Source organism: Cricetulus griseus, chromosome 4 (genome assembly GCF_003668045.3).
Source record: "Cricetulus griseus strain 17A/GY chromosome 4, alternate assembly CriGri-PICRH-1.0, whole genome shotgun sequence".
Taxonomy (NCBI): Eukaryota; Metazoa; Chordata; class Mammalia; order Rodentia; family Cricetidae; genus Cricetulus; species Cricetulus griseus.
In genome coordinates this window covers 42,104,840-42,122,836 of record NC_048597.1, presented here as the reverse complement: position 1 = coordinate 42,122,836, position 17,997 = coordinate 42,104,840, and the positions used below count along the sequence as shown (strand labels likewise).

General features: G+C 35.1%; 1 protein-coding gene across 4 annotated transcripts in view; it reads right to left on the bottom strand.

Moving 5' to 3' along the window:
* The window catches only part of Dzip3 (DAZ interacting zinc finger protein 3), a 75,877-nt gene that overhangs the window by 31,174 nt on the left and 26,706 nt on the right, over window positions 1–17,997 (bottom strand). For 3 of the 4 annotated variants that reach the window (XM_027412551.2, XM_027412550.2, XM_027412549.2), the window contains exons 12-17: window positions 17,396–17,448; window positions 7,617–7,693; window positions 5,475–6,092; window positions 3,917–3,949; window positions 2,782–2,951; window positions 2,020–2,064 (exon numbers count right to left, since the gene is read on the bottom strand). In XM_027412551.2, the coding sequence (XP_027268352.1) occupies window positions 2,020–2,064; window positions 2,782–2,951; window positions 3,917–3,949; window positions 5,475–6,092; window positions 7,617–7,693; window positions 17,396–17,448 (996 nt within the window). The remainder of the gene's footprint in view (window positions 1–2,019; window positions 2,065–2,781; window positions 2,952–3,916; window positions 3,950–5,474; window positions 6,093–7,616; window positions 7,694–17,395; window positions 17,449–17,997) is intronic. The other variant, XM_027412552.2, reaches the window with a different exon arrangement.

Here is a 17,997-nt window from a genome sequence, read left to right as displayed (position 1 = left end):
TGAATACTTGAATTGAATACCTGATATAAAAAGACCTTAAGTTGTTCATACTGAATACATCTAATACAGTTGATTATTTCCCAAATTTCACTTCAGCTCGTCCCATGCAAACTTCATGTCAATCCATTTTAGCCCCAGAGTATGAATCTCTACAATTCTCTCCTGTATAGCGACCACCCAATTTAAAGGGCTGGATTCACTGCCTGTCAATCTTCTTTCTTCTTCTGATTTTTATCCTAAGAAAAAATAAACCAAGAAAAACAAAAAAACCCTTCTAGTCTTTTGCTTACTCTAACTCTGGTGGGAGATATGCAAAATCTGACTGCTTTCCTTTCAGATAACTCTTGATATGCATTTTTAAGTCTACTGTTACACTGTTAGGTCCATATATTATAAAACAAAACAACAAAGAAAGGAGGTTACAATTTCTCAGAGACCTTGTCATTACTTTGTATAAGAAGCAAAATCTATATGCTAACCATTTTCATCGGAATTCTTTATTAGATAATGAGGCTGACAGCTACTCAGGGCCTCTTGTATATACTACAAAAGTACAACTTTTGCATGTATAGCAACAGTGATAGTAGTGCAACACAAATATAAAATAACTACAAGCCTAATTTTTCATTTTTAGCATTTGTAAATTACTTAATACAAAGATAAAAATATAGTATAAATTTGTCTTGTAATGCCAAAGTTTTATCTTAATGAAACTACCATTTTCAAAAGTATCTCAATTTCTTTAATAAAACTGAATTGCAAAAACCCAGAACATTAAAGAAGCAGTCATTAGATACATGCTAGCTTATGGGCTATGACCTTGAGACTCAGTAGGGTCTTGAAAAATTTTCCTATCGCCAATGAATGCTGATGTACCTTATTAAAATTACTCATATTTAATTTTTATAATAGCTATTGAGTAAATGTTATGATGGTTATAATAATATGATAGTGCCACTGATATTTTACTCAGCAGATTAAAATGTTATTTTATTTTTAAATTAATATTTTAATATTTTACAAATTAAGCTTCATTAAGTTTCATTAGTCATTAAAATGTCTATATACATCTCAGTGACTAATAACATATAAGTAGGTTGTAGTTATAGTCAGTTTATGATACACAGAAATATCAAGATTTTGAGTATGTTCCAGATTGGAAAAACTAGGATTTATCTTTTAACCACGAAGTTTACATGGCATAAATATTAGCCAAATGCCCCACTAAAAAAATTCCCATTTTTCCTTATACTTCTCCAAGCAAATCAGAGATGTTTTAATGACATCTATGACCCATACAGTGACTTTTCTTTATGGCAGCTGACAAAAGTCTGAGGAATGGGTATTTTAAGATTTCTTTACATTTTGAGAAAACACTTTGGAATACAAGAGGGATGTAACAAAAAAGAAACTGCTACTAAAATAAGAAAGTATTTGTTGTGGGATATTTGTACACTATGTGAAAATGTATTCCTGTGATAGGTATAATAAAAAGCTGAATGACCAATATGTCAGCAGGAGGTATAGGTGGGATTTCCAGGTAGAGAAAGGAAGAGGAGGATGAATCTAGGCACGTGACAGACGTCATGGAGACATGGAACGAGTCAGACACACAGAATGGAAAAGAGGTAAAGGCCACATGGCAGAATGTAGGTTAATAAAAACATGGGTTAATTTAAGTTATAAGTGCTAGTGGGACAAGCCTAAGTTAGGCCAAGTTTTTACAATTAAATAAAAAGTCTCCATGTTGTTATTTGTGAGCTGGTGGCTCAAAGAAAAACGCAACTACAGCCCATTTTTTAAATAGTATAATGCAGAAATTAATAAAATTATCAAGTGAATAATTTGACAGTTTACTATATAAATACAGATGTATATAAATGTATGTTCAACAAGGTTTTGAATAACTTGCACTGTATGTCCATCCTGACGAATTTGTCTAACTGTGAATTCATGTATTAAGCTTCAGGTATTCACGACCAGACATCCCTCTGTTACAATGCCAATGCAGAGTCTTACCTTTTTATTCTTAGTTTTTTTCTTTTTCTTTGTTTTACTTTTAACCTAATAGATAAGAAATAAACCATTTATTTAATGTTATTCAAGCTATACAATGGATATTATGTTTCTTCAAACTACTGAAGTCTTTGTCTTCTAATACTTATTTTTCTAGATTTTTATGGATTTTTATAGATCATATTTTTCTATGTTTTTATGGAAACAGTATTATATTTAATTTAGTCTCAATCTTCTACCCTTGAAAAGGAACATAGAAAAGAACACATACCAAACAAAACAACAAAACAACAAAAAAAACAAATGAGAAAGGAACTTTTTAAACATTATATTCATTCCCATAAAAGTTTTAGCCAAAGAGTAAATTAATATATGTATAGTATCTATCTGCTAAGCCACTCAGATTTCATTTAGATGATTTAATCTCTACTTCTGTGTTAGAGATACTCAAATATCTCAATTTTTTTATTTTTTTTTTCTATCTCTTCTACTCCTATTACATCTTCGCCTTTTCTCTCCCAAATGTACTTCTAATAGTCAGGAATTAAAAATACAAAACAAAAGAAAAGTACTCCATAGCTAACACAGTGCTTGACTTTTGGTAAAATAATTACTGAAGGAGAAGCTATGGTAGTAAGTAATGGGAAGAGTCATTCCAACTCAGACTTTGTGTGAACACTATTGCCCCCAATGCTCTGAATGTAGTACATGCAACACCTGAAGGTGCAGAATAAGTTCTTTAAATTCAAATATGAAACATTATACCTCTTGAAGATCTTTAACAGATTCTGTTGAAGATTCACTAGGTATTGAGGCTACATCTTTATTTATTTCTGCTAACTGCATTTCAGTGTTTGACTTCACATCTATACTGTATTCCATCAGAGGTGGACTCAATTCTTCTTCATCGTTCTGTAATTCTTCTATATCAATACCTAAATAATAAAGAGAAAGATATAAAATCTAGTGGCAAAGTTTTGAAAACTTTAGCCTTTTGTCATAATTATAAAAGTATTTGCTAGGCCAGCAAGATAGTGCAGTGGGTAAAGCTCTTGCCATCATGCCTGATGACCTGAGCCCGATTCCCAGAACCTCCATGGTAGAGGGAGAGAACCAATCCAGCAAGTTGTCCTCTCACTTCAACATTTGTACCATGGCAAGCATATACATACTTAATTACTATATGAAAACCGCAGTGCCTAGTTACCCATAAATCACAGGTATGAATATAAACCTGGAACCAATCGGTATAAACCAAAACAATATGATATTTAAATGAACTCCAAAGTTTAGATACTTTAAAACATAAATACAATGTAAATACCAAAGTATTAAATTCTGGCACTGACCTTATTAAAATGCAATTAATATTATTTTATAGAATGTAAAAAACTAGATCATTTTCCCTTTCCTTTTTCATAAAATGTAACTGCATGATATTATATGACTACTTTTTTGAATCCTTCTTCTTTCTCATTGTCACAAAGATTCAGCCTTAAAACTTTCTCAGAGATGGCCCAACGTAAGCTCAGGCTAACATATGGTATCGTTTTCTAAAGAATAACTAATAATAATTAAGACAATACGGCTACATAAGGCAGCACAATTAAGCAAGTAGAACAAGCAGACAGGTATTTCTGCCCGCTTAAGTCCTCAGTATAATAAACATCTGGAGCCTCATCCTTGGGTAAGTTCTGTGGCAAGCACAAAAGTGAAGTTTGAGCAATGCAAAGACTAGGATCAGCTGACCAAAAATACCTTGATCATATAATTTTCTAAGCTTTTGGGTAATGTACACTTCAGTATATAGTTTATCTAAACGCATGTCAACAACATACATATATGCCTTAGGGATTCTGAGTTAAAAGGTCACATGCAATTTGGGTTTAAATATACTTACGCTGACTGCCTGTAATTGACTGCAGAGCAATTCCTATGGCAAACAGAGAAAATAATAATTAGGAGTGCAATTACAAGCACAACTAACCAGTATCTGTCCAGGATGAAGAAAGGGCAGAAATGCTTTATAGAGCATTCATCTATCCCATAACTATCTGGAAAAGAAGCATCACTGCTCACTAATGTAGTTTAGATAGGTATGATCTGACTATCATATAATAGTTATAAATCCATGGTTTAAGAAACAAAAGTAAAACAACAAAAATGACAGTTCATAATAGGTAAGACCTAGAGCATCAACAAACTATTTTTTTTATTGAAATACAATTACATTGTTTTCTCCTTTCATGTCCCCTCTCCTACCACAAGTTCCCCCACTTCCTCCCTTTTGAAACCGTGGGCTCGTTTTCTTTAGTTGTTATTGTTACTTATGCATGCATACAAATACAACCTCTTCGATCCATTTCGTTGTTACTGGTGTATTATTTCAGAGCTGGCCACTCGGTACTGGATAACCAACTGGGGAACTCTTTCTTTCTCCTACTGTCAGCAGTCCTTTAGTTGCACATAGTTCTTTGTCCATATTAGCATATCTACTGGAATTGGTTTCTCACTTCTTGATTAAGCAGTTATACTGCTAAGGTGTCACAGATGACATTCCCCTTTCATTTCTAGGAAGCACAATATCACAGCAGTGTTCCTGGTCCTCTGGCTCTTACAATCTTTCCACACCCTCATCTGGAATGTTCCCTGACACCTAGGTGCAGGAGCTGTGTTGTGATTTATCAGTTGCAGGTGCACACCCATGATCACTTAAACAAGCATTTTAAACTGAGCAGCAATTCTTATTTATTATTAATCTAAGACTATGAAGGAATATTCATGAAATGCACAGCATGTTTCTACTTAAGGTTTGAGTCTTTCAAGCCATACAATTTACCCTAAACATGACTCCATTCCCTGTCCTTTTCTACTAGTCTACTGAGCATCTAGGATATATAACAGGCTGTATTAGACCCTAGAGATTAAATAGTAAAGGTTAAAAAGAAAAAAAATCCTCATGCAGACATAGTGGGGATAGTAGATATGGTTGGACCTGTAAATGAAAACTTGATACTTTAATAAATAAGAAAAGACAAAAAAGGTGGTATGAAAGCCTCTATTAAAGGTATTTGACCATAAGCTCTTTAAGTGAAAATTGTTGCAAATGCTCTGGACTTAGTGTTCAGAGCCTGTTCCTGGAAAGAGAGAGAGAGAGAGAGAGAGAGAGAGAGAGAGAGAGAGAGAGAGAGAGAGGAGAGACAGAGAGAGAGAGAGAGAGAGAGAGAGAGAGAGAGTGTGTGTGTGTGTGTGTGTGTATACATAGATACACATACATACACAATTTGGGTAGATGTAACTTTAAGGCCTCTTAATTTTACAATCAAGAGTTCTTGTCTAGTTGGCTTCTCATACTGAATAAAAGGCTCTAAAACACTAAATAGGAAAACAAAGTATCCCTCAACACAGAACAGACACTCAAAAATGGTTTGCTGGCTAATGAAGTAATTATTTAGTACCTTGTTGATAGCAGGACAACATCCTCTGGATGATTTCTGGTACTGGTATGCCTAGATAAATGGACAGCTGATGATAATCAAGGGAGATATTCTCAATGGGATTCTCCTTGACTTTGTCAATATCCTCTTGTTTCATTCCAAGGCGCAGAAGAATATCAGAAACTTTTTTCCAAATTGAATTGAACTGTAACTCAGTGAGACCATTCATCAGAATCTCACTGAGGAGGATATCTCTGTACTTGCAGAGCCTCAGAATGTCTGCAGATTTAGAGAGATCAGAAGACGGTGGTTCCATATCCCAGCCTTTTCTGGGTGCAGGGAATACATTCAGATGTTTAATGAGTGCTAATAGGAGGCATAAGTCAAACTGTTTGGACTGTGGTAGTTCCTTGTTTGGGGGATAAAGCAGATGCCATGATCCACCCAAAGGGTGATTGGTCCAAAGATGATTGTAGTAGGGTTCCAGCACATTCTTGTGTATAAGCAGTTCTTTTTTCAAAAGAGTGGGTGGCATAGCCTCATCAAATATTTGTCGGACAATGTCAGTACCAGAAATAATAATTATATGAAGCAGATGATAGAAATAATTATAATCAAGTTTGAAGATAGGCATTTCATCTGAAAATGAATTTGGAGAAGTCAAAACAATCCACATTAATGTTCTTTTTCTATGTGGTCTCTCACATTGCACCCTAAGTTCTTGTAGGTCAGGAACTATTTCAAGAAATGAAGTACAGAAGAATTTTTATCAAAATCTCTAGACAAAAGGAGCATGCTTCTAAGCAGAAGAAACTGAAGATTCCTCTAACCCAGAAGGCTTTCACTTAACCATCTATGATTATACATGAAGTCAGTAGTATCCAGTAGAACTTCCCATGCCAGAAGTGATACATGCATGGTCTGCCACACACTGAGTACCGTTGTATGAGTGACCAACAGCTGAGCCTTACAGGTTATTTGATGTTAGTGCAAATTTAACTATGTATGGCTATTGTCTACCATATTAGATTGTTGAGATATATACTAGTCAACATACTTATCTAATGAATTGCTACTCAAAGTAAAGTCCATAGACCAGAAGTATTACCACCTATCTGAGACTTAATGAGACATGCAGAATCTTGGGTACCACCAAAAACCTACCTATTGAATGGACACCTGAGGTTTTGTTAGTTTTTTTTTTTTTTTGGGGGGGGGTGTTTGTTTGTTTGATAGATTTTTAATCATCAGATGACAGGACTTAAGAAGTATTTATATAATAAACTTAATAATTACATGCTATTTCAACAATGAAATGGAATGAAGAACCAAACTAAACTATTTGATACTTTCCAGTTTAACTGGACTTCAAGAGGAAAGCAGGCTGAGATAAATTTGAAAGTAGTGGGAATTCAGTCTATGGTATTATTTGGATTTTGTATGAATAGTAAACTGGGTGTTTATCATAAAATATAGCTTTACATTTTTAACCCTCATGGTTTTGTATCTTAAGAAATTTTTAATGAATAACTTTGTATACCTGATATGTACTGTAAAAAAAAAAAAAAGAACAACCACAATTTAAGAGAAATGTCTCAGAAGGCCTTGTCTACACTGTCAAATATGGAGCAGGCTATCATTAGGGACATCTAGCCTCCCTAGTAAGGGGGGCTGACTCCAACCCTTCTTCCATGGACGACTCAGGGACCTATATGGTCTCCAAGTGCTGAACAGACTATTTCCTAGTATAATCCTGATGAGCTGGCATGTGAATTTAGACTACCTGACCCCAACTCCAAAATGTCCATCCCTTCCCTTTTGGATTACCTACATGCTTGCTCTTTTAAGAGAGAATGCAACAAGAGGGAAGGGGTTGGATGAAAACTCTCCTGAGGTAAATCCTACTGTATACTCACAAGTATGTTCCAGAATTAACATGTCTCACCACAGAATGTCAAGGTAATATGAGAGCCATACACTTGCAGATTTTACAGTCTATGGGTTCTAGCATACAGCAAACACTATTTGGTGGTATAAACCTGATGCTTGTAAATAGCAATAATAAATAATTGCACAACTGCAAATAGAATGATACTTTACAGAGACAGTTAAAAAAAAAGTGAAAAATACTTTTCCGTAGGAGTCATATAAAAAAAGTAATACCTTTTGTGTTTAATTTTAAATCGAATTCTGATCTTATATCAGTGTCAGTTAATTCCAGAGACATCAATTTCTTGTAACTGCAAATAGAAAAAAAAAGTCTTAGTGAAAAAGTACCAAAGTTAGACCAAATTTTTGGTACAGTCAGCACTGAGTGTTTACTTCTTAACCTAGAAATAATTTGTAAACAAGGGGAAAGACAATTTGAATAAAAAAAATAAAAGCCACCAGCAATGACAAGTCTACACTGTAATTTTCTCTGTAATTAGGAAGTACAGAGTATTTATTCAAAAAGAATTCTGTGATACAAGAACTACATAGTAGCTGAAAAGGGGGAAATAAAAGGATTAGTAGCTCCAACTCTCTTATGTCCAGTTTAAAGACAAAAAGCAGCAAGCAGGAACTCTTTCATATCCTATCATGATCAGAGAAGTTAAAAAAAATAATTAAAGTTATTACAACTTACTCAATTTCTAACAATGTTTAAAAATACTCTTATAATAATATTAATATAAACAATTAGAAAGAATTGAAGGGAAGTAAGTAAATTAAATAGGTAAATGCTGCCAATAAGAGAAAATTCTGTATTTTTGCTTTGAAAAACTATGATTCACAAAACAAATACCAGACAGTAATACTATGAAGTGAACTTTGTTATTGTTTGTTAATAATGGCTCTTATCCTAGATGTCCTTATATGGAAAATCCAAAGCTCAAACAACATGAAATATTGGTAAAAACTAGATATAAGGAATTATATAACACTGCTGGCAGGAAATGTAAATTGGTAAAACTACTTCGGAAAGATTTTAACAATGTCTAGTGATTTTGTATGCACAAAAAGGTCTAGAAATTCTAAGTCTAGGAAATGCTATGAAAAATTTCTATACATATTTATATTTACTTTAGCACCATTTATATAGTCTGATTATAAACAACACAGTATCTATAAATAATAGTGTAAGAGTTGTTATAAAACAAAATACACAGCAAGGAAATAACACAAATGAGTCATACAATACATAGTTTAGGAATGCACAAGACACAAATGTGTTTATATAGAAGATTCTAAATAGAAAACTGTATTATAAGCAAAAAAGTAAGTTTGCAAATTTGAAAGCAAGTTATAGTAGGTTACATATACTAGAAAATCTTACCACTTCAATAAACAACATAAAAACTAACAGGGCAGCAGCAGCACTGAAGAGATAGCTCAGCAGAAATAGCACTAACTGCTCTGGCAGAGGATGCCAGTTCAATGCCAAGCACCGACATGATGGCTCACAACTGTCTATAACTCCAGTTCTATACGATCTGACACCTGTTCTGACTTGTACAGGCTACTGTACACACACACACACACACACACACACACACACACACACACACACACAGAGGAATGAAACTCCTTAATAAGACACAAATAAAAACAAAGACAAGATGGAAAAAAGTAAGATAGATTTAAGTCAATCATCTAAATAACTGCAGAATATACATATTATATGAAAAATATGTATTGTAGAATATATATATTACATATAAAATATGAATGGAATAAAGATTTATATAAGGGCATGGGTTAAGAAATTAGAAATAAAAGAGCATAATCTATGCCATCTATAAAAATAAAAACAAGTTCCAATGAGATACGTAGATTGAAAAGAATGGATAAAAAAGAAATGGAAATATTAATACCAAACAAAGAGACTGTGGGAGGCAGAGGCAGGAAGATCTCTGTGAGTTCAAGGCCAGCCTGGTCTACAGAGCGAGTGCCAGGATAGGCTCCAAAGCTACACAGAGAAACCTTGTCTCAAAAGACCAAAAAAAACAAAAAAACAAAAAGGAGACTGTAGGGATAATGAAGATTTTACATTTAGGGTTACATAAATGATGTGCATTTAGCATCTAACAAAACAGCTTAAAAATAAACAAATAAGGAGAAAGCACAGACAGCAGATAACTTTTTTCAAAAGTAATCACGTAATTAATCAAGATATAAAACACTGAAACTAAATGTAAACAGGCATCCAATGTGGGGCACAAATTTCCATATAGTGCCTGAGAAAGCTGGAACAAACAAAAACAGATACATGAGGGTAGATGTCCTTCTGTATATTTCTCTTACTGGTTGATGAATAAATCACCGTTTGGCCAATAGAGGCAGGAAGATAGGCGGGACTAGGAGATGAGAAGAATTCTGGGAAAAGTAGGCAGAGAGTTTCAGAAAAGGGACGCCATGTGGCTGCCAAAGGAGAAACAGGTCCCAACATTCTCCAGTAAGCCAAGACCACATGGAAATACTTAGATTAATAGAAATGGGTTAATACTTAAGACAGAGCTAGCCAATAAGAAGCCCTAGCCATCAGCCAACAAATTAATAATTAATATAGCGTCCATGTGTTTATTTGGGGCTCAAGGGTGGTAAGACCTGGAGGGACAGAAAACTCCAGCAATAGATTGTGCTCCTTTAAGAGGCACTGCTGTGTGGCAGAGCACATGAGCAGCTGGCACACTAAGTAAAAACAGCAAGCTAAGTAAAAAGCACCTGTCACAGTGCAGGCACCAACTTCCTGAGATGGGGCAATTAAATGCAGCTCTCAGTTAAATGAAGGCTTGGCTCTCATGGATCCAAGGGTAGGTGGAGTCAGCTGCCAAAGCCATAGTTTAAGGATGGGATTATTAAGTCAGAGAACACTACAGGTGCACAGTAAAACAGGTTCAGACTGAAAAAAACAAAAACAAAAACAAAAAAACCCTTTAAGTAGTACTCCATTGTGTAACTACTTGAATTTTTTTTTTTTTTTCTTTTTTGGTTTTTTGAGACAGGGTTTCTCTGTGTAGCTTTGGAGCCTATCCTGGCACTAGCAATGGAGACCAGGCTGGTCTCGAACTCAGAGATCCGCCTGCCTCTACCTCCCGAGTGCTGGGTGGGATTGAAGGCGTGGGCCACCAAAGCCCGGAATCCAGATGCAGAGAAGGACGAGTGAAGAGCAAAGGGGTCCAGACCAGGCTGGTGAAACCCACAGAAACAATTGACCTGAACACTGGGGAACTCTTGCTCCCCAGACTGATAGCTGGGATACCAGCACGGGACTGATCCAGACCCCAGGAACACGGATTTCACTGAGGAAACCTCGGAAATCTACAGGACCTCCTATAGTTCAGTACTTATCCCTAGCATAGGTGTTGACTTTGGGAGCCCATTCCACATAGAGGAATACTCCCTAAGCCAAGACACACGGAGATGGGCCTAGGCCCTATCCCAAAGGATACAATGGACTCTGATGACACCCTATGGAAGGCCTCACCATCCAGGGGGAGCAGAAAGGATATGTGATAGGTAGGGTTTTAGTGTGGAGGGGTGGTAGGGGAGGATGGGAGGGAGAAGGGAACTGGGATTGTCATGTAAAACAATCTTGTTCCTAATTCAAATAAAAAAATCTGAAAAAAATAAAAAAATAATGTTTTAAAAATTAAAAAAAAACATCTTTAAGTAGGTTACAGTGTGTGTAGGTGCTTAAGAAAGAAAGGAAAATGAGTATAGACAGTCATTGGAAAACTAAATGGTTTAAAATAATTAAGTAAACTCTTTTGAGAAAGTGTAAAGTAATATAAAAAGAGTAAGCTACCGAAAAAAGGGAAATACACAGGGAATTTGGATCCTGTGTGGTGCTTTGCTGACTTTGAATTTTTTGACTGCTAATGAGTGAATGGAAGCTGCTGAGACATAGGATTGTAAAGAGAACTGCTGAATTAAAACAGCACAGATACTTTAGGAATGTCTTAACTTTAAAATGGAATTCAGAAGATGTATTATGTTAAGAGGTTATGCTTTTGTTTCCACAGGAAATGAAAGGCTGTGGATTCTCTCAAAATTAATAGATATCAGATCTGATTGGGGGCTACTATCTGAAAATCTTGCTACAGACATAAAGAAATTAATCAGGAAAGACTACAAGACATGTGACATATATAGTGAGCCCTTGACATAGCAAGAGCTCTGTGACTGGATGACACATGATAAATCTTGTTGGTTACAGAGTCTTCATGACTTATTATTGCATCTTTTCATATGGCATGGATAGAGGTTCGGTTATACAGTCCAAATAAACTTATAAGGTTGACAGACATCTTTTACCTGCTCAAAGATAAAACAAACAAACAGAAATATCTTTGGCTAGCTAACACAGTCCATACTTCTGTTAATGATATCTTGGAAAGTCTGTGTATTTTGAGAAACAAAACACGCCCCCCCCAAAAAAAAAAAAAACAAACCAAACAAACAAAATGACCAGACACCAGTGAAAATGGGTGGCCCAGGTGATCCAGAATGCCTCTGTTGTAGTTCCCTCAGAGTTCTAAGTTTAGAACAACTTCAACACTGCTTACTGAGATGGTCCAGCCTCACAGATCTCACAGTTTATTCTAGCTAGAACTTCAGATAAGTCATGCACTTTCTCATAACACAGAGACTGGACAACAAGTGTTATAGCTAGTTTTCTTAAGACTTGACCATTATCTTAATTTTCTCAGGATCCCCTGGGAATGCCATGGCCTGCAGACAACAGGAAGCAGTCTAGAGAACACAATACCCACATTCCCAAGAGGTGAGGTGGGTTGTTTTTCGTCATTTGTTGGGTAATTGATGTTTGCCATCACTTAGTGGGGATATAGGAATGTAGGATAAAAAGACAACTATTCATCTCAAATATTTACATTGGTATAAATTTTTGTATACTGATAGAAATTAAAGGTTATTTTTATTATACTATATGTCTCTACTCTCGTTTAAAGTATTGTACGTAAGCAGATCATTTGAAAATGTAATGTAAAGACTAATCTTTGAAAATTACTATCACAATCTGCTCAGGACAATTAAACATAGGTTAGTAGTTAGTCATCTATAACAATCAAACCTGTAGTCATGTTAGGTATGTTTTCAAGGTTAAACACATATATTTTAGATAGATGGGTGATCTTCAAATGCTTCAGAAATGTACAGAATATGGCATTTAAGATGTTTAATAATATAAGGCTTTTCATAACACTGAGACACATCTGATCTTGGCAGCACCAATTTACTTCATAAAAGGATGATGAGTGTTGAAGAAACTCCACATGGAATTTGCTTCCATTGTGGCAAAGCTAGCCATTTAGGCAAGAAACTGATACTGCCCCTACTAATGACAAACTGGATAATTAGGAAACAAAGGGGGAAAAAAGATAAGGTGGGACAGTCCTTCAAAATTCCTGCTTCATAGAAAAGTCTGTCAGATAATCTAGGCCTGTAGGCTGAAGACAGGTGCCTCGACGTTGCACAGAAACCTTGGGTCACTGTCTAGGCAGCCAAATGTCTTTGTCATTTCTAGTTTTACAAGTTGTTTGCTCTGCACCTCCTGTTTACTCAGATAATATTATTTCATTCTCAGGTTTCTGATGCAGTTGAAGACAAGATTGTTACAGTTTTCCTTGTTACCAAATTTAGAAAACTTAAATAAGAGATGTAAAGTTTGTAAGATTGAGAAACATAGAAGTGTAAATTGTTTATCTAAGAAAATGTTTTGAGGTCTAAAAAGATCATTTTGGATTGGTAATTCAAGTTAGGATAGAAAGGAAATTAGGTACAAAACTTTAGACTCACCAAGATAGGATACACAATGGAGAATTTTCTCTTAATTTGACAAATGCAAATGGACTAGATATTGTAAATGTATTTTTTACTTGATAATTTTTCTTATTGTGCATAGTCTTACTATGTAAATGTTAAATAATTTCTTTTTACTTAAGCAAAAGGAGGGGAAATGTCACAGAATATTTGTTTAATTATGCAAAGATATGTTGCATTTGTTCAACTTTTTAAAGATGTGTTGCATTTGATTATGTTGCAGAATATTTGTTTAACTACATAAAGATGTATTGCATTTGTTTAATTATGTAAAGATGTGCTAATTATGTAAAGATACCTTGCCTGCCTAAGGCACTTGAAAAAATTGAATGGCCAATAGTGTGGGAGGAAGTTTAGGCAGGACTTCCAGGTAGGGAAAGTTAAGTAGTAGTAGGAATTTAGGCTGGAGGAAGAAAGAAAAAGAAATGCCAGGGAGATGCCAGGGGCCAGACAGACAGACAAGGAGAAAGCAGGAAAGTAGGACATACAGAATGAAAGAAAAGTAAAAAGTCCCAAGCCAAAACATAGAGGAACACAAACAAAAACAAAAAAACAAAACAAAACAAAACCACTCTTTGCTTCTCCATCTTTCCTGCCTCTAACACCTCATCATTTGTCCGGGTGGCATTGGGACTTGTATGTCACATAGTATATACCCTTTTGTGCAATCAGCTTTACTTGAAAATGTTTATTGCAATTAGTCATGGGTCTGGTTCAAGGTCTCTTAGTTTTTGGTACACCATCATCACTGGACCCTCTGAAACTCTTCTGGCATATCCCATTTCCACCCCAAGTCATTCAAAGGTCAATGATCTCTACTGAAACTGAAACTACCACCCAGAAACAACTTTACAGTTTACAACCAGCCACATTAACTGCCTAGCTAAACAAAAGCAAATTACACTTTGGAGGATAATAGAATTCAGAATCTTTCAAGCAATATATTGTGTGTTGGGAGCAAACTAGTCAGCAAGAAAATATTCTTACCCTCACAGAAGTGACTGTCAAATGTTTATCTTCTGATATGCAAACAAGTATAATAAACATCAGCAAATGTTTTCAGAGGCATAGAAGGAATTCCACTCTCATTAAATAGGCAAAACCGAAGAAGCACAGTATTTAATGCAAGGTCTGCAGGTGAAATAATAAAACTGTTTTACCTCCAGGTAAAATTCTGGAGATTACTTAAGATGATATGCTCAAGACACTAAAAGAAGCTCATTTAAGTAGTCAAAGCAGAATGATGGGAGATGATGTAGTGAGTTCAGCAGGATCCAAGGTGACTACACGAATAAGTGAGCTGGCATTGATCCTAAAAGTAATGTGAGCCTCTAAAATATTGGGTCAAACACAAAAGTCATGTATTTGAATTCTTTTCTTTAAAAGTCTTAGTGACAGCTTAAACAAACAACAAACTTTAGAAAAAAGCAAAGTTAAGGACATTCCTGTTAAGAAGCTATTTTAAAATGGCTATATTATGAAAGCATCCTACATATTCAATGCAATATCTACTAAACCTCCTTAATAATCTTTACAGAACTCGTGAAAAGAATCTTAAATTTCATATAGAAATAAAGATCCTAAAACAGACAAAGCAGTTCTGAGTAGAAAAAGGAACACCCACATCTATCCATCTCCAGCTCTAGGGGTCCAACACCTCTAATTCTATGGACAAATCCACTCACACATGCACATAACTTAAAAATGAACAAAAACAAAAGTAATCTTTTAAAAAGAAAAACTGGAAACCTACACATAGAAGAATAAAACTAGATCTGTATCTGTTACCCTACACAAAAATCAGTTCAGTATGGATCATGTGTGTATGCACATCTGCATAAAGGTACACATGCTCTTATATATGGATATACATGTTAAGTTCAGAGATTAACATCACTCTTTACATAGTTTTTTGAGACAGGATTTTCACTGAACCAATTGCTCACTAAATGGCTAGGCAGGCTGGTCACTCAGCTACAGTGATCTACCTCTTTCTACACTAAAAGCACTAGGGTTACAAGTGCATATCACTACATTTAATTCATTCAGCCAGAATTTTATCCAGTATAACATCTCCCCAGCCCTGTAAAATAGATGTCCTTTTTAATATGTGATCTGAAACTTTGAAACTACTAGAAGAGAACACCTAAAGATTTAGGCACAGGCAGTGACTTTCTGGATAGAACCATGTCAAGGGCCCAGTGGGGGGAAAATACCATGAATTGAGAAATTGCTTTAAATTAAAAAGGAAAGAAAAGTACAACAAAGAAAGCAACAGAGTAAACACATCGACAGAATGAAAGAAAAAAGTTACTGACTGCCCACCTGACAGGAGATTAATACGCAAAAGACATAAAGAGGTCAGAATATTAAATACCCCAAGAACGATATACTTAGTAAGTGGGCAAAATAACTGAGCAGACAATTCTCATAAACAACAAATATATTTAAAATTTCCATATTTTTAGTCATCAGGGACATGCAAATCAAAATTACCCTTGGCTCACACCCTTACCTCATGCAGAATAACTACTAAGAAAGCAAGTAACAATTTCAGGCAAGGGTGATAGAGAATAAGGAACCTTTACACCTGCTGGTGAGAATGTAGTTCATTACAGACATCAGAGAAATCAGTATCAAGGTTACTGAAAAAGCTAATACTACCACATGATTCAGTTATAGTACTCCTGGATGTGTGCCAGATGGGCTCTAAGTCAGCATTCCACAGAATACTTACAAAACTATATATTATGACAATATTCAGAGAAATCAAGTCATAGAACTAGCTCAGGTGGCCATTGATAATGAATGGGTAATAAAAACGGAGTATGATTCAGCTACAAGAAGATCTAAGTCACATCATCTGCAAGAAAATGAATGAAACCAAAGAATACTGTGTTAAAAGAACAACAACAAAGAAGCAAAGCCTTTTGAGAAAGACAACCATTTTATGCCCTTTATGGGAGCTAGATGAAATAAGATACAGGAAGAGGAGCTATAGAAGAGCAGAGAAAGCAGAGGGGGACAGGAGGATCTCTGGAGTTCACTGGCTAGTCATTCTACCTCAAAAGAAAAGGTCAAGAGATTCAGTGTTGATGTTTGCCTATAAATGCACATGCACACTGTCATATGAACATATATATCTCACCCCCAACAAATATATATAAGAAAAAGAGAAGAGTTAGAAGAACTTTTTATATTGTAACTTCTAATTTCAATAGCAATATTCCATGCAACTGTAAACGTTTTGCTTAACATATACATTGAGGTTATTCAGCAACATGCTTTGCTCACCTAAGAAATAGGAAAAATTTAAATTTAAGACAAGCTTTGAAAAATAGTTTTTACATCATAGCAATAAACTTACATTTTAATAAAAATGTGTTTTGTACAGAAACTTTTGGTGATATATTATTTATGATTTATTAAAGCTTGCCTGAGGGTTCAGAATGCAAAGCTAGCCACGAGCCATAGAGGTCAAGCGATGGTGATGCACACCTTTAATCTCAGCAGCCACACAAGCAAGCTATAGATCCAAGCACAGACCTTTAGTCCCAGGACTCAGGAGACAGGCAGATGGATGTCTCTGAGTACAAATTTACTCTGGCCTACACAAGAGTGAAGCTTAACAGAGCTTATGCCTTTGATTCTAGCACTTGGGATCACACACCTTTAATCCCAGCACTAAGGAAGTGGAGACAGGAAGATATGGCTGGGCTGAGAAAGGAATGTAAGGCAGGAGGAGACAGCTTTTGCCTCCGAGGATTTGTGGAGACAGGATTGACATTTCAGCTTGGTAGAGGTAAGATCTACTGGCTATGCTGCTTTGCTTCTTTGATCTTCAGCTTGAAGCTTGAACCCCAATATCTGTTATAGATAGTGTTTCAGGAACTAATCAGAAGAAAATGATTAGCTTCACACTTAGTAGTAACCAAATAATTCCTTCCTTGTTTGAAAATGTAAATATCTACAAATGAGAACTCACTGTGATTTTTTTTTTCTTCATACCCAATACTCTTAAATGGGTGCCCTAAAACTGATAGGACACAGAAACAGCAACTAAAACACATAAATGCTCAGAAAAGAAAAAGTAACAAAATAAATTTTATCAAGCTTACCTTGCTCCTAAATTTTCGATGGTTACATATTCATCCTTTCTCACCACTTCAAACTGCAAGTGATGGAGAAAAAAAGCCCTAAAATAGTTCAATTTTCAAAATTCTTTAAGTTCTTAGCTTCCATAGTTACATAAAGATAATTAGAAAAGCACATTGAGTATAAAACAAATGACACAATTAAAAGCTAAGCAACATAAAATACCACTCAAATGACAAGTTACAGTTGCTCTTAAAACCAGGCAATTTTACATCAGCATACTATTTGAATGCTGACATTAAATATAAAAGAAGCTTAAAATATAAAAGCATAAATAGTAAGATAAATAATAAAAATAAAATCCATTTATAGTTCTAACTTTTATTCTATTTACCTTAAACTAAAAAATTCAAGATATAATATTAATTAAAACTTAAAATGTGTACTGTGTTTTATTTAACAGTTAACAGATGCACAGTAAACAGACATTAGGCAGTTATTTATAGACTAAATATTTTCAGGGCCTGGAGATACAGCTCAGCAGCAGGGTGCACGTTGAGCCTATATAAGGCCCTTTATTCGACTTACAGTTCCACCAAAAAAGGAAAAGATTCAGAAAGTCTAA